Here is a 24554-nt window from a genome sequence, read left to right on the forward strand (position 1 = left end):
TTCTATTTCATTTTGTCTTTTATTATCTGTCTCCACCATATTGTAACCTTCTTGAGGGTGGAAACAATGTCATATTCTTTATGTCACCACCCTAGGGGTTCAATAAATATTTGCTGGATTGAATTTTAACACTTGTAAAATCTTTGGGGATAAGCCCTGTATCTTTCTCAACCTGATTTTCCTATAACATCAAGAAGCAAGTTTTATAGTTAGTAAGACTACCAGAAATGTTTTCTTTTCTGAACAGTTTCTTACCCTAGATCTGAAGTATAAAGCTTCCAAATTGAGCCAATTAGAGAAGCCCTTAGCATGTCCAAAGTGGGAATAATAGAGAACTTCTGTTTTTCTGAAATTTCTTTTTTACAGGAATCTAGGCAATGGCAACCCACTCCAGTACTCTTGCCTGGAAAATCCCATGGACAGAGGAGTCTGGTAGGCTGCAGTCCATGGGGTCGCGAAGAGTCAGGCACAACTGAGCGACTTCACTTTCACTTTTCACTTTCACACATTGGAGAAGGAAATGGCAACCCACTCCAGTGTTCTTGCCTGGAGAATCCCAGGGACAGAGGAGCTTAGTGGGCTGCTGTCTATGGGGTCGCACAGAGTCGGACATAACTGAAGTGATTTAGCAGCAGCAGCATACATATATAATTAACATAGTAATAAAGTTAAGATTTAAAAAACTTAAAGATAGTACCATCAAGGTAACTTTGTTAATCTTCAAAATGACAAAAATCTGTGTCATATGAGAAGATTCAAAGCAGCATTGTCCATAAAAACTAAAGAGTTGAAACAGCCCAATTGTCCATCTAGTGGTGAATGGGAAACAAAATATGGTCCTTTCATACAATGGAATATTCTTCATCAATAAAAGGGAATAAAGGAATGATCCATGCTATAACATGGACCTCCCAGTCACCCCAGGATGCAGGGGCAGGTCTGACATACACCATGAGAGAGGTCCTGGCTGTTCCCGGCATTGCTGTAGTGGTCCACCTCCAGAGCCACAATCTTCCCTGTCTTCATGAAGCCAACCTAGTAAAAAGGAGAGTGAGCTCTCAATAGTTCCCTTCCTTTGTCTGTCTCTAACCATCTCCTCCCCTTAAGCTACCTGGAAAAAAAAAACAGAAAGAATAAGACATCACACCACGAAATAAAGGAGAACTTCAGAGATCCACAGACTTCACAGGTAAAGAAGAAAGAACTAACATCTCCCACTGATGGACCCTTCTCCCTGCACTCATCTTTCTTCCTCTCTGCTTCTGGCTTCGGTTCTACCAGTAGAAGTGAGGAGGTAGAAAAGAGACCATTGGTCATGACAGGTCAGGGAGGGGAATGTTGGGAAAAGAAACTAGGAGAGAAACCAGAGACCCCCCTCATAGCTTTTGGGCAGCAGACAGCAAAAGTTACACTTTGCAGAGGCATGAACATGCTTTCACATCCCCAGCCTCGTGTGCACTAGCCAAACAAACCCTGACAGGTCATTTCATGAGCAAGGAACCTGAAACCTCCAAAGACCAAGTTACTTGCTTGGAGCCCATAAGAATTTGGGAATGAGCAAAACAGTTTCTTTTGGTAAGTTAAGTCATGGAATGAAGTCAGAAGAGGCCAAAGAGGAGCTCTTCAAAGCCAGCTTGTGCAGACAGAAGGCTCCCAGGATTATAGCACATTAACATTAGATCACTTTGCAGAATAGATTTACCCCAGGTCTGCTGATAAATCATGTTTGAGCCTGGTGGGCTGCCGTCTATGGTGTCGCACAGAGTCAGACACGACTGAAGTGACTTAGCAGCAGCAGGACAAAGAAAAGATTCGGACCACAGCAATTTAACAGAAGTTGTGTATAGCAACCTGGGGCATCTCCTGGGAGCTGGCCTGCATTACCTTCCTATGTTGTTATTGGCTGATTTGAATTTCTCTCCTTGCTATTTCTTCTTTGAACTTCATAGGTTATCATGACAAAAGTCAGAGTATATCCCAGGATCCCTGAGTCTTCATCCCGTTTCCTAAGCGGATGACACTGCCCACCCAGCACAACCCCTGACATCTGGAACCTTGTATCTGGCCAAGAAGGGGTGTCTGCCGCCAGTTATCAGCATATCCTCATCACGATCCAGCATGCAGCGCACCGGGTGTCCGGTCCTGGGGGAGACACCAGAGGGTGAGAAATCTCTACAACAGCCCAGCTCGGTGAGTCTCAGGAATAAAAACTGCAAGGAAGCCTTCTTTCTCTACCAGGGCACTGTGCTGGACAAGGTAGAGGTATACAGGTGTGGGTTATGGGATGTGGGCTGTGTCCCATCACTCACAGCCAGATAGAGGAGATAAGACATGGACACAATGAGCCAGGTGATACTGCCTTCACCCCTATACTCAAGAGTTCTATAAACAGAGGGCTGTGCAAATTCCAAGCAAAAGCTATCTACTTTCCAACAAAAGAAACCCAGGAAGTCTTCCCAGCAGAGGCAGCCTTATTTTCCTCCCCAGAGCCCATTGGAACTCACTTGTATGCAGCCAGGGCCACAGCCACAGTTACTAGGGTGCTCCGGGTCTCCTTCCCTCCAAAGCCTCCTCCTATTCTCTTCACTCGGACCAAAATCCGGTTTACTGGAACCCCCAACATTTTTGCAACAAAGGACTGTGGGCAAAAGAACAAAATACTCCCAGTGAAAGCATCACCAGGACTTTCTTCATGCTTGACCCAGAGCCTCCCTGACACACAGAAGCCTAATTATTGCTGTGAATTCTGAAATTCCTTGATTCAAGAGTTCCCCTCCTGTCCCAGGGCACCCTTGGGTAGTGGTGCCAGGGTCCAGCACACATCAGTTACTGCACACTGAGTTCACATACTTGTTTACTTGTTTTAATCAGAGGGGTGAGCAGCTGTTCACAGCATACCATCAGGGTCAAAACTCATTCCATTTAGCCAAGAACTGGTGGGTCATGCGGGTAAGACCAGTTGCCAGAAACACTGGCAATCACTGTCATGTTACACACAATAGAGAAATGAGGACCAGCTGAGGCCCTGCAGATCATCTCATGGTCCCCGTGGCTCTCATTAAGCTCAACTCCTTCATTTAACAGATGGGGAAACTGAGGTCAGATATGATCTGACCAAAGCAATACAGCACTGGAATGACAAGAGCTAACACTTTCTAGGCTCTATCCAAGTTTTAAAACTCATCTAACCATTAAAACATCCATGCCAGGCCCTATTTTATAGATGACAAAGGTTATATAACAAGTTCAGTCAAACCAACTTGTTGGAGACAGGGCCTGGCTTCAGACTACCACCCTCACGTCCCCTCCTGGACCAGCCCACGTCTCCCTCTCCCCTGGCCCCTTGTTGACCTGCTGTACTCCTACCTGGGTTTTCATGGGATTCTGTGTGGATGCAAAGAGCTCCATCTCCCCTGCCTCGCCTTTTGGGACAGCAATGGTGCAGTGAGTCTCCAGGTAGAAGTGCTCTTGGCCACCAATGTACAGCTCACCTGGGGAAGCAACAACACTCCCCACAGTGAACCCAGTGCTGCAGAGGTAGTGAGTTTGCTTATGGAGAGAATGTACTTGTCCCGGGCCCCGGGCAGTACCAACAGTCCACAGGGAACCTTTCAGTTCCCTAACCAGGATGGGCAAGAGTCTCAAAGTCTAAGCCATCTGGCAGCCAACCCCCAACAAAGAAACCAGGACAACACTGAAATATGTCAGGTGTGAAGCTTTTGTCTCACTGCAGCCAGTGGAAATCAAAGATTTTTAAACTACCATTGTAAACTTTTTAAAAAAATAGGAAAGGAGTTAATGAATGTGATTGAGAAGCTGAAAATAAACTGCATCTTCCAGAGCTGAGGCTGTCAGGCCAATTGGAGAGCTGGCTTATTAGTTACAGCAATGCACAGAAACCGATGTAAGAAACAAACCCCAAAGGGGTCTGTTCATAGCGTTGCCCTAGGATGTGCGCTCTAGACCTAATTGCACAGTCGGGGAGGGAGGAGGTGGGGAGAGGAGAGAGCACTAGCTGTCAATGGGTGAGGACTGACTTCATGCAGATGGGGAGGACGAGGAATCTGTGCAGCTGGCAGCCTGGTGGACCCAAGGCTAGCCAGACATCTGTGGTTTTTATCTTCTCTAAACAGTCTTCCAAATCCAACATGCCATCTCCAGAATCACTTAGGTATGTCCGGTCTAGAGACAGGAGAGTGGAGACTAAGAGGCTGACGTTCCTTCTTTCCCAGCCACCTGTCTAGTATTTTTTACAAACATCAGAGAGACTCTTCTGTTAAGAAATGTCAGGAAATCACTTCCTTGCTGCAGGGCTCAGGTACATCTCTTAAATTTCACTCAGAAACCAGGGCCACCCCATTCCCACTGTTGCATGGTGCAGCCGTACCTGAAACCACATTATCTGCTTCTGAAAACCCCTTCTTGAGGTCTCCCTTCTCAATCTTCCGCTCAGACCCATAAAAGGAATTATTTTTTATAGCATCCTGAGGATTAAAAAGAAATTTCAATGACTTGACTTTAAAAGATGGAAGGTGAGTTTAAGGGGCTGGGGAAAAGAAGCTCTTGAATGATTACTTCTTTCTCTTCGCGTAAATCACACAGGCATCTCTATCAGTATTTTACACAGACTAAAAGTGAGCTCAGTTGTAACCCAGGGTGTCCTGTTTCTCTGCTTCCTCAGATATAGACACACAACTCTGGTTCTTGGGGAAAAGCAAAGAACCTCTCAAGAAACCAGTTGAAATTGGAAAGGAAGAACTCAGTTTGGCCGTTGGTGGACTGAGTCTAGGATCACGATGGGGGAGGATTCACAGGATCACATAATCACAGGACTGGAGATTTAAAAGCCTGTCTGGGAAAATCCCACCTGCTCCTCACATCTCCTCTACAGGATCTTAATAAAGGTGCCTCCAGGAACAGGGAAGCGTTCCCCTCTCCAGCCAGCCCATCCCCCAGTTACCTCAATTGTGATAATGGCAGGAAGATCCTCATAGGTGACTTTCACCCCATGGGCAGCTCTCTGTGCATGTTCTGGGGTGTCAGCGACCACAGCACCAATGATGTGCCCAACACAAGTCACCTAGGAGCCGGGTCAGACCGTTAAAGAACATAACACAGTCCTCATGAAGCAAATTATTTTCGATTGTTCAAAACAACAAAGGAAGTCCCGCTTCCATAGTTTTCTAAGGTACATTTAAGGAATGTCCTGGGACCATTTCATGTTCTTATCCTACTACTGGGGGCTACGTGCTTCTTCCTAAGTATTTAGAATTAGCAGAATTGGAATAGGACTTGGAGATAACCAGTCTCAGAATGGCAAACCTGATTCATCTCCAGGGCCAATTCTGAGTGCAACCTGTTGAGAAGCTGCTCAGGATAAAGCGTGGTGATTGATTAGTGATGTTTGCCACAAGCAGCAGAAGGAAAGCAAGTCACCATGAAGTGTATCTGTCCACTCAGATCCACACAACACCTTTGTTCTTCATATGAAGAGATGGAAACCAAGACAGCAAGATCTAAATTGGCTCATTACTGGACCATAACTAAGTCTTAATCTCTGACTTGTAGTATTATTTTGTTTCTACCACTCCACTCTTTTTTATCTTCTCTTTCTCAGATTTATACCAAAAGTTTCTCAAAGGCAGCAATCATGTCCCATAGTTCATCTAGATGCCCCAAAGTGGTAGTTCTCAAATACTGGTTCTTAGTCATGATCGTCTATAAGCCAGTTTTTTAGGTTGTTAGATTTATAAGCTAATTAATAATTATTATTTTCTTTGCATTGAATGAATTCAGTTTCTATTTTAAAAACTTTATGTATCTCCTTCAGGGATGTTTTCCAACATCATCCCCAAAATTAACAACAACAAAATACTGTCCAGCTCGTCGCTTTGGAATATAATATTTCTTGACAATAGGAACCAATATTTAACATATCTGTCTCTCATAATTACCTCTTTAGGACTCAATTAAGCTCTTGACTTAGCTGGTTAGCATAGAGGATGTCCAACCTGGACAATTCTCACTAACCATAATTATGGTCTTAGAGGCTCTTGAAGTTTGTAAAGCAATTTATCTTCTATCAAACACTCTCCTTTAGTTCTAATGACTCAGGGTTGTAGTTTTGAATTCTCTCCTTCATGTTTACCTCAGTAATCAGTTGAATTTGTCCTTAAGCAACACCTACTCACTGTCAACTTGCCATATTTGATCTGTACTGGAATTATAAAATGACTATCTGAGAACTATCTTATAAGTATACAGGTTTTTGTAGCACCTGCCTTGAATGCTTAATTTTTTTTTTTTTTGGCAGAATTCCATATATGGTTGAAATCAATAGTTAAACTCTCATGTAAGTGAATTATCAGTTCACATAGTAGTGATAGTATAATTGTAATTTTTATTCTGTTTACTTTCTGCTTAATGTATACATTAATGTATACAATACATTCTGCTTAATGTATTTTTATTTCCTTTTAATAAAGGAGCTTAATATTGTACCCTAAGAACCTGATTTTTAGTTAAAATACAGTCACCAGCCTTTTTTAAATGCCACTCTGGCATGGAGTCACCTTACCATGTCTGATACTAAAAGCAGCAGCTATCGATTAAATAAGTAAGTACATCTTAAGTTAACAGTGCTACCAGGCATATCTCTCCATTTACTGATTGTCCCAAATACTTCCCAATTGGATGATGGCCACAATATGTGCAAATGCATAATCTTTTCAAGATTAGGAGTCTGAAGAAATGAACACAAATTAAAGCTTAGATACTCATTCCACTGACTTCATATTAAAAAAAAAAAAATCCAAGATATACCTTATCCTTCGCAAAGACTGTCTCATCATTAAAAAGTCCAGTTTCATTACTCCCGGGAATATCATCAGCAGAGAGAAAGCAAACAAATCCTGGCACTTTCTGAGCTTCTGAAACATCAATGGACCTGCAAGGAGTGTGAGGAGTCAGGAAGGAAAACTGAAGTGGAAGACCTGTCACCTGAGAAAGTGCCAAACTATGCCACACCTCAACCTTGTGTATCAGTTATTTATTCCCAAAAGATTGTATAGTAGAGAAAATCTCTGAAATACCTTCAACTGTATTTTGATACCTTATAAATCTTGCTCCTTGTAGTTCCCCATCCAATACCATCCATCCCTTTGCAGGAAGAACAGATACTATCATCTATAAGAAAGATCTATATCCTCGAAGGGTCCACTGATAGAATTCAAGGATCCATGAACTTAAATGGGAAAACATTTTCCTCTTAAAAAAAGATGACCCATTAACCAATCAGATAACCTTATCTTCTTTTTGAGAGGCTTTCCTTCACCCTAATTCTTCCTCTTTCTCCCTCCTATCCTATCCTATCCTATTTGGCAAATGCTGCTTAAATGCTTACCATGTGGAGGCCATGAGCTGAGCGCTAGGGGGGCTATAAGATGAATAGGACAAGTCTGTCCCTATGGGCCCTGTACAGGCCCTAATTCTGGTCTCCACGCACAAGGGAACCAAACAGCATTTACTCTGGAGAGCTCCAACTAACGCTCACATCATAGTTAATAACCATCCAGAATCAGCACGTTAGGGCTCTTGCTATACCACTCAGTTTCCTTACCTGGAACATGGGAATAATAATAGGACCTGCCTATAGGGCTGTGGAGAGGAATAGATAAAGCATTATGTATCAAATGCTTAAACCAGGCTGCAGCAAACATTGTGTGATATGAGTATCTATTCTTAGTATTATCATCATCATCTTAGCGGTGGTGATTCTTGCCATTTGGGCTTTCAAAGTTTAATAAACAAGTACAAGTGGCTGTTCTCTACTGGGTCCTTTGTGGACACTATCATTTTAAATATGCCATTATACATGGGGAAATGCATACAGAGGAGAGCTTAAGCACAAGGCCAAAGTTGATTGCTAGGCACTGAAACAGGATGTCAATGCCAGCCATCTAAGGCCTCCTCCTTCCCTTTCGTGCTGACTCAAGTTTTCCTGGAGATTTGTACTGAAGTTTAGCCCATTGTCCACAGTGCAGATCTAAGAAAGGTCTTTCAGCAGCTCCTCATCACTTTTTGGGCCAAGTGTAACATCACTGGTCAGCACCCCTAAGGCTTTCCTCATCTGGGCCCTGACTGTGTCTCCATTAGCATCACCCCACCCTCCCAGGCACCACTGAGCCCCTCTTGCATCCTGCTCCTCTCCTGTCTGGGTTTAACACAGGTCGCTGTGCTCCTCTCTGGACCAGGAGGCCCTGGAGAAGGCTCATTGTCATGGCACCTCCAGTGCCTGGCAGGTGCTCCCAGCGCCCTCCTCCCCAAGTGTTTTCACTGCACGCACTTGATCTTGGCGTGGGCCCGGGTGCTGGTGACCAGCCGGAGGAACAGCTCACTCTCGTAGCGAGGGATGTCGTCACAGTATACGGCCTCCCCAGAGGCTTGCATGGCCGCGGCCAGGTGGGGCAGGGGCCGGCCCACTGTGTCCTCCTTGGACTGACCCTTGGGCACCTCCTGGAACAACATGGTCACCAGATTCAGAGGACACTGTTCCTCTATAGGCCCTGGGGAACCGTGGAGAGCTTCAGGCCAAAGCAAATGTGAGGAGTGAGAAGGAGGAGGCAGGAGAGCACAGGGGCAAGGAAACGGTAGGTAGGTAAGAAGTCACTTGAAGAGTGGTCACAGTATCACTGTATAGTCATCAGCAGCATCTGTGGGGGACTGGGTCCAGGACACCCCCCAGAGAACAAGTCTACAGGTGCTCAAGTCCCTTCTATAACGTGGTGCAAGACAGTCTTCCCTCTGTATCCATGGATTCCACATACACAGATGAGGGCTAACTGTATACAGGAACAAACAAAACAAAGAGCCTAAAAGTCCATTTGTTGAAGGTTGGGTAAATAAACTCTGCTATGCTCAAAGGATGGAAAATATACAATTGCTAAGAGATATTTTTGAAGAAATTTAATTAGAAGGAAATGTTTATGTTAAGTGCAAAAACAGGACATACACTATTGTATGTGTACATGTAATGATTTAAATTCTGTGGGGAAAACATGATAAAATGCAAATATGTCCATATATGCATAGGAAAAAAATGGAGAGAAGTACACAAACATATGGGCTTCCCTGATAGTTCAGGTGGTAAAGAATCTGCCTGTAATGTAGGAGACTCATATTTGATCCTTGGGTCAGGAAGATCCTCTAGAGAAGAGAATGGCAACCCACTCCAGTATTCTTTCCCAGAGAATCCCATGGACAGAGGAGCCTGGTAGGCTACAGTACATGGGGTCACAAAGAGTTGGACACAACTGAGCAACTAACTTTCTCACTGTCTCACACAAACATAATAATAATTTTCTCTTGGAGGTAATAAGCTTCCCTGGTGGCTCAGAGGGTAAAACGTCTGCCTGCAAGGTGAGACTTGGGTTCGATCCCTGGGTCAGGAACATGCCCTGGAGAAGGAAATGGCAACCCACTACAGTACTCTTGCCTGGAAAATCCCATGGATGGAGAAGCCTGGCACAGGCTACAAGTCCATGGGGTCACAAAGAGTCGGACATGACTCAGTGACTTCACTTTCACTTTCACTTGGAGGTAAGGTTTGGTGTGATTTCTATTTTCTTCTTTATGTTTTTATATATTTTTCAAAATGTTCTAAAGTGTATTCAGTTTAAAATAAAATTCTGTTTTATGTGTTCTTTCAAAGTAATAATAATGATGGCTAGTATTTATTTAGAGTTTACTATATACTGGAATTATCTGATTATTTACTTTTATTAACAAATTGAATCCTCAAAACTGTGCTGTGAAACAGGGACCCACCTTACCCACATCTGCAGCTGAGTATAATTATCTTGCCCAAGAGGCACAGAGAGAAAGCCACTTGTCCAAATGTACACAGTTATGTGATGGCAGAGTTTGGATTCAAGTCCTGGTACTCAGGCCCAGAGTTCATGCTTTGGATTGTTACACTTGAGAGCAGAGGTCTACAAATTGTGGACAATGGCCAAATCTGGCCCACTCTGCTTTTATAAATACAGTTTTAGTGGTGCACAGTCACGCACATTCATTTATGAATTGCCTCTGGCACCTTTTGTGCTACAGTGACGAAGCTGAGGAATTGTAGCAGAAACTACGTGGCCCACAAAATCTGAAAAGTTGATCCTTTACCTAGTGCCTCTCAAAAAATAGCTGTTAATAGAAATTTAAAAAAAAATTTGTTTACTTGGCATTCTCAGGAGAATGCCTGGCTTTGCACATTAGCCCATGGAGGAACCAGAAAAAAACAAAATGGAAAAAAAAAATTTAAGGAGCAGGTGAAGGTGAGAGTAAGCCCAAGAGAGAAATGAGGTGAGCAAGAGGGGAAATAGCTTCATTCACATTAACAGAATTCCTGTTTCCTTCACTAGACATTGATGCACAATGGTAAGGAGCTTTAAGCACTGACATACAATGTAAATCAGTCACTCACCAATGGTCAGCATCATCTGAAGTGAAGTCACTCAGTTGAGTCCAACTCTTTGTGACCCCATGGACTGTAGCCTACCAGGCTCCTCAGTCCGTGGAATTTTCCAGGCAAGAGTACTGGAGTGGGTTGCCATTTCCTTCTCCAGGGGATCTCCCCGACCCAGGGGTTGAACCCAGGTCTCCCGCACTGCAGGCAGACGCTTTACCCACTGAGCCAGCAGGGAAGCTGCAGGCCCTGATAATAGCCATATAAGGTCTGTACTCACTTGGAAGAGCTGGATGTTGGCTGGAGGGTCTTTCTGAAAGAGTGAAGTGGCGCTGGAGTAGGTGGGGTCCAGTTTACCACACTTCTGTGGAGACAAGGTGACAGGTGAGCATGACTATTTCTATCACTGGTCCCCACCTTGGTTGTCCCCAAGTGGTAAACGTAACTTTCTCATCTCCTCATCTGCACTCCTTCTGATACTGGCTGGGTCTAACACGGGCTCTGTCAGCTTCTCTTCTCCCATCTCTGCACGCTATTTCCTCGGACATACCCAACCAAGGTTTCCCTCTTTCCTGCACTGATGTGTGCTGCTCTGTTGGGAATATCTTTCTCCCCCAGCCTTCCTGGAAAAGTCATTATTTTCCCCCTCAATTTTGTGGGAAACATTTAATGTAGGGGAATTATTCATAATATTAATATAATCTCAACAAAATTCAGTGGCATGTGAAGCTCTGTATGCAGCATGATATCAAATCTGTTTAGAAAATAATATATCCAGATCAAAAGACAGGAAGATGATAGGTTTATAGGTGGACAGATGGAAGGGAGACAGGAAGAGAGAGATGGGGCAGACAAAAAGGATTACACACAGATTGGACAGATAAACATGGGGAAAAGATCAGAGGAATAAGCAAAAATACTAGCAGTGGTTTTATCTAAGATCTGAGAGTAATTTTAAGTTTTTCTTTATACATTTTTGTATTTCTAAAGTTTTCCACAAGTTTTTTACTTCCATAATCAGAAAAATTATTATAAATGTTTATAAAAGAGGTATCTCACTCTGCTCTCCCCACAGATGTGAAGGCTTTTCTCCTTTGTGCTCCCCCCTCCCAACTCCATCACCTCAGTAGTCACACCAGGCTGGCCTTTATTGATCTTATTCTCTCCCACACTTGGCCCCCACCATATGCAATACAATCTTATGACATAAAAAGTATAAAATAAATGCTTGCTGGCAAACCCACCTCAGGAGCTGGGCTCCACTTCAACTAACACCCTCTCCTGAATGCACAACAGTCCTACCCAGCCTGGCTGCAGCAGCCCCACCTCACATTCTTATCACACTACATTCCCATTCAAAGTACATAATCACAGTTGTATCAGCTACGCTGCAGAAGGATTATCAGGTCTACCCACCCCCAGAGTTTACAGCTAATGCTTAGCAAGAGTGGTGACCTATTCAAGTTCTCATCTGAGGTAATGAGACAGCCAGGACAAGAACCCACATCCCTGACTCCCAACCCAGTGCTCTGTCTCTCAACCACCAAGTTAGCTCCCATCTCCATGTGACTCTCTAGGCCGGGTCCCTGGTCCCTACTCCTCTGTCCTTAGACATCCAGAGGAGAGGAGCGTTTACCACCTGGTCCACAGCCTGTTCCTACCTCAGTCAGCTTCCCAGATCCCGAAACACAAGTGCTCCAGGAGCACACAAGTGCTCGGCCTTGCCAGGCTCCACACTCACATCTTCTGAGTCCTCTTTGCCCAGTTTCTTCAGTACTGTCAGGTAGAACTTGAAGAAGAAGCTGAGGGTCAGGGTGCGTCGGAATTCAATCATGCCTCCAGGGGCGTCTGGGGATAAGGACAGTTCTTCCGCCAGGCCTGCACACACGTCCTGTAGCAGCTTCTCATTCCAGAACCTGCCAGAGAGCAGGTCATGGGAGAGTGTTCCCAACCAGCTCTCAGAATCACTTGTGTGAGTGGAGTCATGAACCTCAGCTCAAAGTGCTTCAGATAGTAAAGAATCTGTCTGCAATGCAGAAACCTGAATCTGATTCCTGGGTTAGGAAGATCTCCTGGAGAAGGCAATGGTAACCCACTCTAGTATTCTTGCCTGGAAAATTCCATGGACAGAGGAGCCTGGCAGGCTACAGTCCATGGGGTTGCAAAGAGTCAGACATGACTGAGCAACTTTCACTTTCACTTCACACAAATTACTTAACCTCCTTAAGGCTCCATTTCCTCTTCTTTAAGAATAAATACAATTTTCAAAAGACCACACATGAAAATAATAGTTAAATCTATTGAGTTCCTACAACACACTGAGCAATGTCTTAAGTGCTTCATATGAAACATTACTTCTAATGTAAGTTAAAAGGTACAGTAGGGATTTTTACACTCACTTTACCATGAGAAAACTGAGACATGGGAGAATTAAGTAACTTGACTTATATTACCCATTCGTTAAGTGTTCAAGCCAGGAATTGGAACCAAGGAGCCTAACTCCAAAGTTAAGCTTTATCTAGCCATATGGTTATTGTAAGGATTACATAGAACAGTGCCAGCAAAGTGCTTGGTACAATTGCTGCCATATGATAGCCTTAGTAATAGTAGTTGCTGTACTAATAGTGTAGCAGCAGTAACAGTAGTAGTAGCAACAGCAATAGTAGTAGCAGCAGTACTAGTAATAGTAATGCTAGCAGTAACAGAAGCATTAATAGTAGCAGTGGAAGCAATAGTAATAGCAGTAGAAGCAGAAGTAACAGTAGAAATAAGAGAAGCACCAGTAGTAATAGCAATAGTACAAGCAATACTACTAGTAGGAGAAGTAACAGCAACAGCAATACGGATACTTCTATTAGCAGTAATAGTGGCAGCTTCAGTGCTAGTTGCAAGAGTAATAGTTATTGTAGCAGTAAAGTAGTAGTAATAGCATTAATAATAGCTTCTGTAACCAAAACCTCAGTAGCAGTAACACTAGGAGTAACAACAACAATAGTATTAGCAGTAGAAGAGACAGCATAGTAGTAGCAACTGTAACAGTAGCAGTACCACAATAGTAGTAGTAGTCATAGTAGTGATAGCAGTAGGGACAGCAATAATGATAATAGTAGAACAATAGTAACAGTAGTAGAAGAAATGAGATGAGTAGCACCAGCAGTGGTATTTGGAGTAATAAAAGCAGCAGCAGCAGTAGTAATAGTAGTTGTAGCTGTAGAAATAAGTAGTAATAGTACCAAGAGTAGCAGCAGTAGCAGTAATGCTAACAGTAGTTCAGCAGCAGCAACACTACTAATAGTAATACCACTAGTGGCAGCTGTCATCATAGTAGTGGTAGCAGCTCTGGTAGTAGCAGTAGTAATAGCAATAGTTGCAGCAATGGTAGCACTACTGGTAATCATTGTAGCAGGAGCAGCAGTAACTTTATTCCACTCTCAGCTCTTACTTCGACAGCTGCCTCCGTGTGGTCTTGAGGGCTGAGATGGTTCTGTCCGCCATTCCGCCATAGCAGAGGGCTAGCTCCTTTACCTGCGTGCTTCCTGGCTGGAAGAGGACTCTCATGCCACAGGTTACCTTGGCTATGTCATCTTCTCTCCGGGAGGCCTGCTTGAATGCTGAGAAAAACTCATCCTAAAAATAACAAAAATACCTCTTTCCCACTTTGCTTTGCAAAGGCTGCAAACAATGAGTCTGAAGCAGGGAGGGTGGGGTGAAGTCAGAAGACCATCACAGAGCATCCAGGAGCTGGTGGAAGGGGTCAAAGATGAGGCCATAACTACCACCTCTTCAGGATTTCCAGGTAACATTCCCAGAAACTGGGAAAGGATCAGGATTTCTGCCCATTGGTCAGGGAAACAGGAAGTCCAAGGACATAGCCAGGCACTGTGCCAAAGCCTCTATCAACATGACTGCCTCTCAAGCAGATACAATGAGATGCCAAAGGGTGTTGAAACCCAGTGTCAGCTTGGGGCCTCCATACATGCTCTCCCTGACTTGTCTCTCCCACCAGTCTACTGGCTTCAGTTAGAATTCTCTTTTCCTGAAAGGAAGACTCACACCATGAAACAGTAGCTTTTGTTGTGCTTTGAGCATACATTTCCCCTGGGTCCAAGCCAGGCTCTGTCTTTGGAGATGGGAGGAGAGTGTGAGTCAGTTTCCAGGTAAAGACCCATCTGTGTCAGGTTCTGCTCAAGGTTTGAACTGTCCTGGCACCAAGTTCTGATGAACATCAGTGGTGGGAGGTTTAAGGGAACGTGTATTGGAGAAATACTCTGTTGAGGTTCAAAATGACCCTGGGCTTTTGCTGAAGAAGCCAAGGAGAGCCCTCCTGATGAGATTTCTGATGTCTAACATAGCACTGGGGCTATGAGCCCAGAGCTTGGACTTGGTTCTGGAACAGAGGTTCCAACCGCTTCGAAGGACTGTGCCAGCCCAAAGCAACATTTTCCCCAGGGTTCATGCAGGGTCAGGGTGAGGCCATCGGCTGTTCTTTCTTGAGAAAGACTTCCAAATTCTTGGTATGAAAATCTTTCATTTATGAAATGTTTTTTGTTTACATCTCTACCTGGGAGAATACAAACTAGACCATTTCCTCCTTCTTTCCCCATCTCATAAGTTTTTTTAAAAAAATCTATTGATCTGTGAAATACAAAAACTCTGGGAATCACTGTTCAAAATAGCCTATAAAGACAAGCTGGAAAATCATTAAGAAACCACCACAGGGACATAACTGCCTTAATTTAATCAGCATTCTCATTAAGGAGGTCAAAGTCAGCAAGGGCAAACATGCCTTGTAACACTTGCTAGAGCACCAGCTGTGTAAACCCTTAATACTCTCCTTTACTGCTGGTGCCCGGCCTCTCCCAGATCACTCTTCTAAAGGCCCATGGAATGTGTAGGACAAAACCACTCCAGGTCAGGATACCACAGGCCCCAAGGAACATGGGCAAGGCAGCCAGAGGATCCCAGACCTGGCCCACTAGGCCAGAGAACCCTCCCATGAAGCAGAAACCCATCCAAGTGAACCCAGGGCATGATCAGTGAAAAAGCACCTGGTCAAGCTCAAGTTTAACAGGTGAGGACCTGACTCACACTGGAGGTGCCACTCCATCTGGCACGCACATTGCATGCCTCATCATATGAAAACTGGGGCAGAGATATACCACAGCTGGGTATATTCTTGGAATTGTGTCCCTAGCACCAGCTGCTGATCCCCACCGGCTCCCAGACACCTGTCAGGAACCTTATGAATTCTTTCTTTCTGGTCCTCACAATAATCTGCACAATCAGTAAACATGGGCCCGTTTTACAGATGAGTATTTGGGTTTCAGAAAGATGAATGACTTGTTCAGAACCACACACCTACCTGTCTGGTTTCCTTGTATGTGCCCTGTGCCCTGTGCCCAATACCCTGAAACTCCTCATTGTCCAGAAAGAAATATGGTTTGTTAATAAAAGCCAGGCTCAGAGACAAGAACATCAGTGTTAAAGTGGAGAGATGCTAAGCATGGTCCCCAAGGCAAACTCTGATCTCTTCGTCTGGAGCCTGGCAGGAGCAGGGGTGATTTGGGTTGTTCTGACAGCATCTCACCTCCCTGCTGTAGGGGATCTCAATGGAGAGCAGTATCTCCTCTGGACCCAGCAGGGTCTTTCTGTAGCTGGGGAAGAAGGTGTGGTCCATTGGAATGGTTCTTCTGGTGCCTGTACAGAGGCAAGACAGAGAGGGACCAGTGTGAGAAAGCATAGGACAGATCACCAGGGGAATTCTCCTTCCTGGCCCCTGATGCCCACAGTCAGAGGGAGTGGCTGTCATGACAGGGACCCAGGTGCTCCATCCGAAACCCTTAGCATTGGTGTGCTGGTGACTGTTTAACAATCAGTTCTTTAAGAAAAAGCCCTGACTCATAGCATTCACAAGCTTCTGTGGTATAAATACTTCTACAATGGCGAATGTCAAGCTACCAGAGCATCATAGCTCAGTGTGAAGTTGAAAAGATTGACACAGCAGGCCTGCCACCCTCTGAGAGGTCTGCTTACAAGGCTGGCCACTGGCTGTCCTCTGGGACCTTAGCTTTCAGGAGAGTTCCCACCATTCTCTGATAAGAACAGCTCACAATGCCTAAAATGTTTGTACAGATCATATGGTTTATGCTCAACACCTGACTTTCCTTCTGGAAGTCTGGACTTCTGGTACATGCCAGGCAGAGCTACATGACCAGCCCCACTAAAAGCCCAGGGTGCTGAGTCTCTAATGAGCATCCCCAGTAAACAATCCTTCACGTGTGTTGTCATGGCTCAACTTATTCCTGGGGAGAATGAGCATGTCCTGTGTGACTCCCCTGGGAGGAGCCCCTGGAAGCTTGTGCCTGGTTTCCTCTGCCCCATGCTTCTTTTCCCTTTGCTGATTTCGCTCTCTATTCTCCTGCTATAATAAGTCATAGCCATAAGCAGACTCAACACTGAGTCCTGTGAGTCTTTCTTGTCCTCCTGAAAGTCATTAAACCTAGAGGTGGTCTTGGGGAAACCCTTGAGCAAGGAAAGAGGCACAGGAGTGAACTATTACATAGCATTTCCAGTCTACAAATGGAATAAATGGAAATAACCTCAAAGATATAGACAGCTATAAAATGAAGGAAAATAATGAGGAAATGGTGAATTTTGAGCATTTATTACCTTTGTTTTTAATATAATTTATTTCATTGTGAGGGTATATAGTTTAATGTTTAATAATAGCCATGTTTAACAAATGTTCAGACTCCCTGAAAACCCAGCCATCAGCTATGCTGAGTGGCATACTCTGGCCTCAGCACACACAACTGAGTATGGCATCCGGGTGACAGGTCCTGTTGTGAATTCTTAATAAAGTGATGGTCCAGCCCTCCTGGCCCCCAGCCTGGGTGCATCTCCTTTTGTAGTTTCCAGGGATCCAAGCTTTAGAAAAGCTGCTTTGTTGAACTTTGGGTTCTGCTTCTGCAGTAAGTGACATCCTGTGAGACTCCACTCCAGCCCTGGCCCTCTTTCCTGACCTCTGCATGAGGCAGCTCACCTCTGGACACGATGGTCAGCTTGGTCCCGCTGGCCATGAACACAGGGTTGAGGTCGGAGATGGGGCTGGCTGTGATGATGTTCCCTCCAATGGACTAGGACAAGCAGGGAGAACATGTGAGAGCCCACCCCAGGAAAGTCCAGCTTTCCTGGCCCCCGAATGTGGAAGGTGGGGGACATCTGCTGAAGGGAGAGCTCTGAGATCCTACACCCACTATAGACACCAGACCAGCACAGTAAGAACCCGGGCATTCGGGCAACATGCAGAACTTGAGATTCCAACGCCTAGGGTTGGGGCCCAGCTCTGAAGTTTACCTATATGTAAACCAGGATCAGCTCCTTTACATTTGTTTGTTTGATTGATTTCACCCAACCTTTTTCTGAAAGGGCTGAGATGGTTTATCACTGAGGCTATAGAGAGTTAGTGAAAGAGAAATAAAAGACAAAGATCAAGGAAAAAGAATGGGAAGCCTTAAGGATAAACAATGTGTTCTAACTGAGCTTCCTTGGCAAAGACTATAAGGAGAATCAGACACAGAGTTCCCATTATTAGAAAAGGGGAAGAAAACCAGTTGCTCCAGGAAAAAAAAAAATTCCTTCCCACAAGTCGATTTCATCTGAATTGGGGAACTTAGTAGAGTTTTATGGGTTTGAGTCTCCTTATCTGTAATTGGAAGAGGTGCTTGAGGTAGGGCGAGGGGAATGGGAGTAGGTTGCTTGGCTTTGTTTTTTGTTCTAATTTAAAACAACAGCTACAACAATAGAAAGATAGAATGGAAGGGTCAGCTTTCCTTCCAACCCCATCAACAGTTGTGAGACTCAAATGGCGCCGAGTGTGAGAATGTCATCTGCAAACCCTGGATTTGGGGGCTTGTCTGAAGGCTGATTGCAGTCGACCCATGGGCCTCTCTCTCCTCTCAAGGGGCTCCACCTCAGGTTCTACCCCTGACTCTGAAAGGCAGTCCGCCTTCCTGTTTTGGCTTCTCCCTAACTTATCTCTCTTGCACCTGCTGGCAGCCTCGGCTAAGTTCAGAAAGAGATGGGCAGGTGGCCCCACCTCTCCAGCCTCAGGAGTGAAGATGGAGTCAGAGCACGCACACCCCCAGGGAGGCCCTGGGGCCACATCAGAAGCACCCTTGGGGCTTGTTAAAGCCTGATCCCTGCGCCCCAACCCAGATCTGCAGTCAGTTTCTCTGAGAGTGGGGCCCAGGAATCTGCATTTTCAACAAGCCCCCAGGAAATCCTAAACACAAGTTTGAGGCCTATTTGGGCTGTAATAGAACCCAGGCTGGCCCCCTCGCCTTGTGGGGAAAGTGCCCATCCTGGGCCCCTTACTAGTGACTCACCGCCACAGACTTGACCTGCTTCCCGGCGAACCAGCGCAGCTGCTCCAGGACTCCTCTGAACACCTCCGTTTTCTGGGTGGGAAGTTTGGCAACTGCCTCGAGCAGGGTCTTTTCCACAGAGCTCAGGGGACAAGCAGCTCCAAAGGAGATTCCTGGGAACACATGCTTGGAATGATAGCCATCCACCTCACAGCTCAAGAAGCACTTTCATACACAGCTCCTAGGAAGCTTCACAGCAACTGAGTAAGGATGAACCAGGATGCACGTCCTTATATAGATGAAGAAATTAAGGCCCAGAGAGGTCTGGTGACCTGCCCAAGGGCACACAGTTAATAAAAAAGCCAGAACTCAAGCCCAGGCTTAAAACCAGAGTGCTTTTTTCTCTAAACTAGTGACTCTCAACTCAATAAAATCAGATCTCTGAGGGTGAACTCTTGGCATTTCTTTTAAAAAAAGCACCCCAACCTCCATCCCCACCTACCCTCTATTCTCATGAATGAGTCTGTGTGCAGCCAGGATTGAGAATGATTACCGAAAATATGAAGCCCCGAGCCCATTGGTACTCAACAATGGATGCTCAGTGGAGGAGAACAGTGAGGGTGTCCGCTTCCCCCGTGCAGGGTGACTCTTGAAAAAGCAGGTGCAGCAGGATCGCCACCATCCTCTGCACAACCCACCTCCAAGATCCCAGCCCCTCTGTGGGCTCAAGCAGCCCCCCGCCCTTACCCTCAGGTCCATGCTCCACTGAATTCAGCTCAGGGATCCAGGCTGGGCAGATGATCACAGGAAACAGCTGATTCTTAAACTTCATCTCAATGCCTTAAAAGAAATGAAAAGCCCCAAGTTGCAGGGCTCCCACCTCTGCAGACAGCATGGATTTCACATGCTCTGTGGGTGTTTTGGGACTTGAAGGTGCAATGGACAAGACATGGTATAAAATGCAGTTTCCACATGACCAGCCAGGAAGCTATGTCTCTCTCTCATCGGAACTCAAATAAGATGAACTTGACTTCATGTGTGTGTATGTGCATGTGTGTTTATTCATAATATTAGAAAAAGGGCATGAAAATAAGTCAGAAACCCTTCTAAACACTTTACATATTTTAACTCATTAAATCCTCATAATAACCCTATGAAATACTGTGATTTTCTCTGTTCATAGATAAGAAGGGTTTCCTGGTGGCTCAACGGTAAAGAATCTGCCTGCAATTCAGGAGACATGGGTTTGATTCCTGGGTCGGGAAGATCCCCTGGAGAAGGAAATGTCAACCCACTCTGGTATTCTTGTCTGGAAAACCCCAAGGACAGAGGAGCCTGGTGGGCTACTGTGCATGGGGTCGCCAAGAGTCAGACACAACTGAGCCACTAAACAACAACAGTAGATAGGAAACCGGAGCACAGGGAGGTGAAGTTTCTTTCCTAAATTATACAGCTAAGAACGGGCACATTACAGTACCGAGGCAATTATTAAAGTTGGGATATAATAGTAATATAATATGGAAGTCTAACATTCAGACAAAAAGGAAAAATGACCGAGAGAAAAATTCAAATCAACGCCTAGTTCCCAATATCTGTCTGAGTTCTTACAGTGCATGGCTTGATGAGACGGAATGTCTGTGTCTGATTTCTATCCTTCCAGTGAACCAAGTAAGAAACCTCACTGAACAGACCTGCCTCTATCCCTCAGACCCAGTCAGCACAGCACCCCTCCCAGCCCCACCCACAGGGTTGTAAATAGAAAAGGTTAAAAAGGAAATATCTGTGCATCATCCCCCATCTTCTCACATGCTGCGGAGGGTCTCTGAAGGGTGCAGCAGGCTTTGAGAAGCCTAGTCTGTTTGAATATCAGCTCATAGAATAAAGAGGGGAGAGGGAGGCAATAAGTGGTTCATCTTGATAAGGTTTTCTTGATGCCCAGCTTCCCCCAACATCACGGCATTAGATGGTTGCCCTGGGGGAGGTAGGATGCGTGACGGTTGCTCTGGGGGAGGTAGGTTGTGAGAGGGAGGAGGGGTAGAGCTGTGGAGTGATCTTAGGCTATTCTTTCTAATTTGGAGCTTGTAATATCTTTGTGAATTCCTTTTCTCTTAGAATCTAACTGAGTCCAAGACATTGTGTGATTCTTGGTAAGGAATATGCCGTACCTCCAAGGGCCCCAAAGATTTTTCCAGCCAGTCATTCTTCACCTTAACTCATGTGACCCTGGGCCCTCGAGTCATGGCCGCACAGGGCCATGGCCATCGCGATCCTATCACCCGAAGTACCTCTCACCCTGCTGTCCAGTGGGCCCCGTTGTTGCAGCGAGGGACTCCATATGGCACGTGTGCTCACAAGCATGGCTCAGTTCTGCAATTCGCGAGTACACACCTGAGCCAGGCCCTCCTCTCTGCAGCTGCAGAGCCAACCAGAACCCAGGGCTTGGGGTAGGGGGTTCTTCCAGAGCCAGAGATAGGAGCCCTGACAGGCTAGAATAGGCTGCTCTGAGACAGCCCTGGCCTCTGAGGGTCCCCTGAGACTGCCCTGGCCTGTGCCTCCACCCTCTCAGATGCTCACTGGGCATGGGGCCCAGCCAAGGGGAAATGGGCCACGCCAGGTACAGGAATGGACCAAGCCTAGCAGGGGCTGGGGCATCTCGGCTCCTGAGTCTTCAAGCACCGGGGCTGAGAGCGGCACCTCTGGAGCCTCCTTGGCCTGTTTACATATTGTGGGGCTCATGTCTGGGGGCTAGCACCACAGGGCAGGTGGCCACAGACATGGGCAACACAGCACAGCCACACTTGGGCATTTCCTCTCCCTTGCCTTACCACATCACCCCCAGGAAAAGGGGGCAGGAGAGTGACATTTATGGAACCCCTAGGGTCTGTCAGGTACTGGCCCAGACACTTGACCCATGTTGCTCCCTTACCCTCAGACTGGGAGACCCTCAAGGGAAGGAGTCTGGTCTAGGTGATCTGGGTACCCCTGGCTCCCCCAAAATACCTGGCATCGGGCCAGGTCTCTGTCAATGTTTATGGAGAACAATCAGCAAGGATCTCAGTTAATACTCAGAGCAACCCTTGAAAAGTGAGTGTTAGTCACTCAGTTGTATCCAACTCTTTGTGACCCCACAGACTGTGACCCACCAGGCACCTCTGGCCATGGAATTCTAAAAGCAAGAATACTGGAGTGGGAAGCCATTCCCTTCTCCAGGGGATCTTCCCGACCCAGGGATCAAACCCAGGTCTCCCACACTGCAGGCAGACTCTTTACTGTCTGAGCCACCAGGGAAGCCCATTAGAGGAGGCATTATCACCTCCTCCTAGGAAATGGGGAAATGAAGGCAGAGTAGGACACACAGAGCCACAAGGGGCTGAACTGGACAGACTGACCCAGAGCTGCCCCACATCCTTACCGATCTCTGTGTTCCCCACCACCAGCTTGGCCTCGGGATGCTGAGCTTTGAGGTCCAGCAACTCCTTCAAGGTGGAGCATTGAATCCAGGTCACACGCTCCCCTTCAAAACGCAGCTGCTTTGGTGGAACGTCTTTCAGCCTCTGGAAAATGCCATTTTCTTACCGGGTGGTCTCCTCCTCCCCGCTGTGATTCCAGGGCCATTGCTTTCAGTTTGCAAGAGGATTAATTATGGATTTGCTTAGTACTGAATTCAGCGGGAAAGTGCATGTCAGGGAAGAAGCAAGGGGAAACGCTTGGTACTGAGGCAGGACTTGGGCCGCGGCTCTTTCACATACATTATTTCATTTAGTCTTTAGAAGAGCTCAGGGAAGAAGGTGCTGTTAGTCTCTCCTTTTGCAGGTAAAGGAGAAGCCTGAGGATCAAGGCTATGGGACCACAAGGTGACTTCAACTGTCCCTCACTGCCTCCAGGAGGTGCGAGAGGGGACAGGGGTGGCAGAAGCAGGGCTATCAGAAGGGAACGTAATGGAGGGCCGCTTCTAGTGCATGAGGGGCGATGCAGAGTCAGGAGGGAAAATCCCCAAATCAAACTGATGGTTTTTTAAAGGTTTCATGATCCAGGGAAAGATATTCTAGTGGTCTGCTGCAAAGCCATTCTTTCTGGCCCAATGAACTCTTAAAGTCATCTTCATACTCTCACCACCCCTAGAGAAGTCTGCGCTTGAGAAACTTTGAGCGTGGCTTGATTTTTGTTTGTCTGTTTGCCATAAACGTTGTTGTGGAGGAGCAAGATCATCAAGTGACAAAATGGGCGTGAGCGGCGTCCTAAGACAGGGCTGCAGATCATGGATTGTGTCTTTTGAACACAGCTTTTTTTTTTGTTTCTTTGTTTGTTTTGTAAATAAATGGGTGGCTTACAGAAAGGAGAATGCATTGCTTCAGGGCTTAGACAAGAGATTTAGGCAGAATGTCAGCAAACACTTCTGGAGCTCCTATTACTGTACATGACCTGCCAGACAGACCCCCTCCTCACACGTGAGCAACGCATGTGAAGAGGAGAAGTGTGGGTCCCTGTGGAAATGTGCGGTACAGGGACTTGGAGTAAGAGAAACAAAGGGAAATTCAGGCTGAAACCCACAGGAGAAAGAGGACACAAAGACCCCAGTGGGTACTAGTGGGATTCAGCAGGTCTCCAGAGGCTCAGGGGGCATCACCTACCAGCAATTCTGGGGGGAAGATGGGTTCCTGGGTGGGATCCAGGGGCATAAACTCCTCTGGGTTGAATAAAGACGGTGAGAGAGTAACCTGCTGGAAAGGGGAAAAGATAAGGGATACACTGTTTCCTGCATTAAAATGCCCCATAGGGCTGGCCCAACCGTCTGTCCAAGTGAGCTCATCCACAGCCCCCAGCAGCCTGGTTGGGGTTGGGGAGGGGTTGAGGGAGAGGTAGCTCCCAGGAAGCAGGGACAAAGAGGTTTTGCCAGAGGATCCAGGGCTAAGGTGTACATTCGCCAACTTCACAGTTTGAAGATAATGGTTTCCTCTTCCAGCTGCCACAGCCCAGAGTGTGGAGATAGCCCACTGGCTCCTTTGACCTAAGGTTGGCCCTCAGGCTTCCAGGCCAAAAAAGACCCACTTACCCTGTGGTCTTTCTTCTGGTCCATGCAGCAGTTTGCATTGTTCCCATTTCCTCCACAGCATCCACCATTCTACAGAGATGACCACAAATGTCACACAAAGATATTTGCAAAGAGTTTTGACAGAAGCTAAAGAACCTAGCTTTGAAGCTAAAGAACAGAATGATCTCTGTTCGTCTCCAAGGCAAACCATTCAATATCACATAATCCAAGTCTATGCCCCAACCAGTAACGCTGAAGAAGCTGAAGTTGAACGGTTCTATGAAGACCTACAAGACCTTTTAGAACTAACAACCAAAAAAGATGTCTTTTTCATTCTAGGGGACTAGAATGCAAAAGTAGGAAGTCAAGAAACACCTGGAGTAACAGGCAAATTTGGTCTTGGAATGCAGAATGAAGCAGGGCAAAGACTAATAGAGTTTTGCCAAGAAAATGCACTGGTCATAGAAAACACCCTCTTCCAACAACATAAGCATCTGAATGCAGAGTTCCAAAGAATAGCAAGAAGAGATAAGAAAGCCTTCTTCAGTGATCAATGCAAAGAAATAGAGGAAAACAAAAGAATGGGAAAGACTAAAGATCTCTTCAAGAAAATTAGAGATACCAAGGGAACATTTCATGCAAAGATGGGCTCGATAGAGGACAGAAATGGTATGGACCTAACAGAAGCAGAAGATATTAA

The 24554-nt window shown here is 45.8% G+C and overlaps 1 protein-coding gene across 4 annotated transcripts in view; it reads right to left on the minus strand.

Moving 5' to 3' along the window:
* Positions 1-24554, minus strand: part of XDH (xanthine dehydrogenase) — a 62030-nt gene that overhangs the window by 17569 nt on the left and 19907 nt on the right. The window contains exons 7-24 of one of the 4 annotated variants that reach the window (XM_040224576.1): positions 23876-23944; positions 23454-23540; positions 22235-22376; positions 19570-19662; positions 18844-18995; positions 17499-17592; positions 16044-16153; positions 13899-14083; positions 12198-12372; positions 10737-10820; positions 8345-8514; positions 6823-6946; positions 4961-5080; positions 4388-4484; positions 3367-3491; positions 2505-2638; positions 2055-2142; positions 949-1035 (exon numbers count right to left, since the gene is read on the minus strand). In XM_040224576.1, the coding sequence (XP_040080510.1) occupies positions 949-1035; positions 2055-2142; positions 2505-2638; positions 3367-3491; positions 4388-4484; positions 4961-5080; positions 6823-6946; positions 8345-8514; positions 10737-10820; positions 12198-12372; positions 13899-14083; positions 16044-16153; positions 17499-17592; positions 18844-18995; positions 19570-19662; positions 22235-22376; positions 23454-23540; positions 23876-23944 (2136 nt within the window). Of the gene's footprint in view, positions 1-948; positions 1036-2054; positions 2143-2504; positions 2639-3366; positions 3492-4387; positions 4485-4960; positions 5081-6822; positions 6947-8344; positions 8515-10736; positions 10821-12191; positions 12373-13898; positions 14084-16043; positions 16154-17498; positions 17593-18843; positions 18996-19569; positions 19663-22234; positions 22377-23453; positions 23544-23875; positions 23945-24554 lie in introns of all 4 variants that reach the window. The other 3 variants (XM_040224574.1, XM_040224575.1, XM_040224573.1) reach the window with 3 other exon arrangements.

The sequence above is a fragment of the Oryx dammah genome, unplaced genomic scaffold (genome assembly GCF_014754425.2).
Source record: "Oryx dammah isolate SB20612 unplaced genomic scaffold, SCBI_Odam_1.1 HiC_scaffold_25, whole genome shotgun sequence".
In the NCBI taxonomy this organism is placed as follows: domain Eukaryota; kingdom Metazoa; phylum Chordata; class Mammalia; order Artiodactyla; family Bovidae; genus Oryx; species Oryx dammah.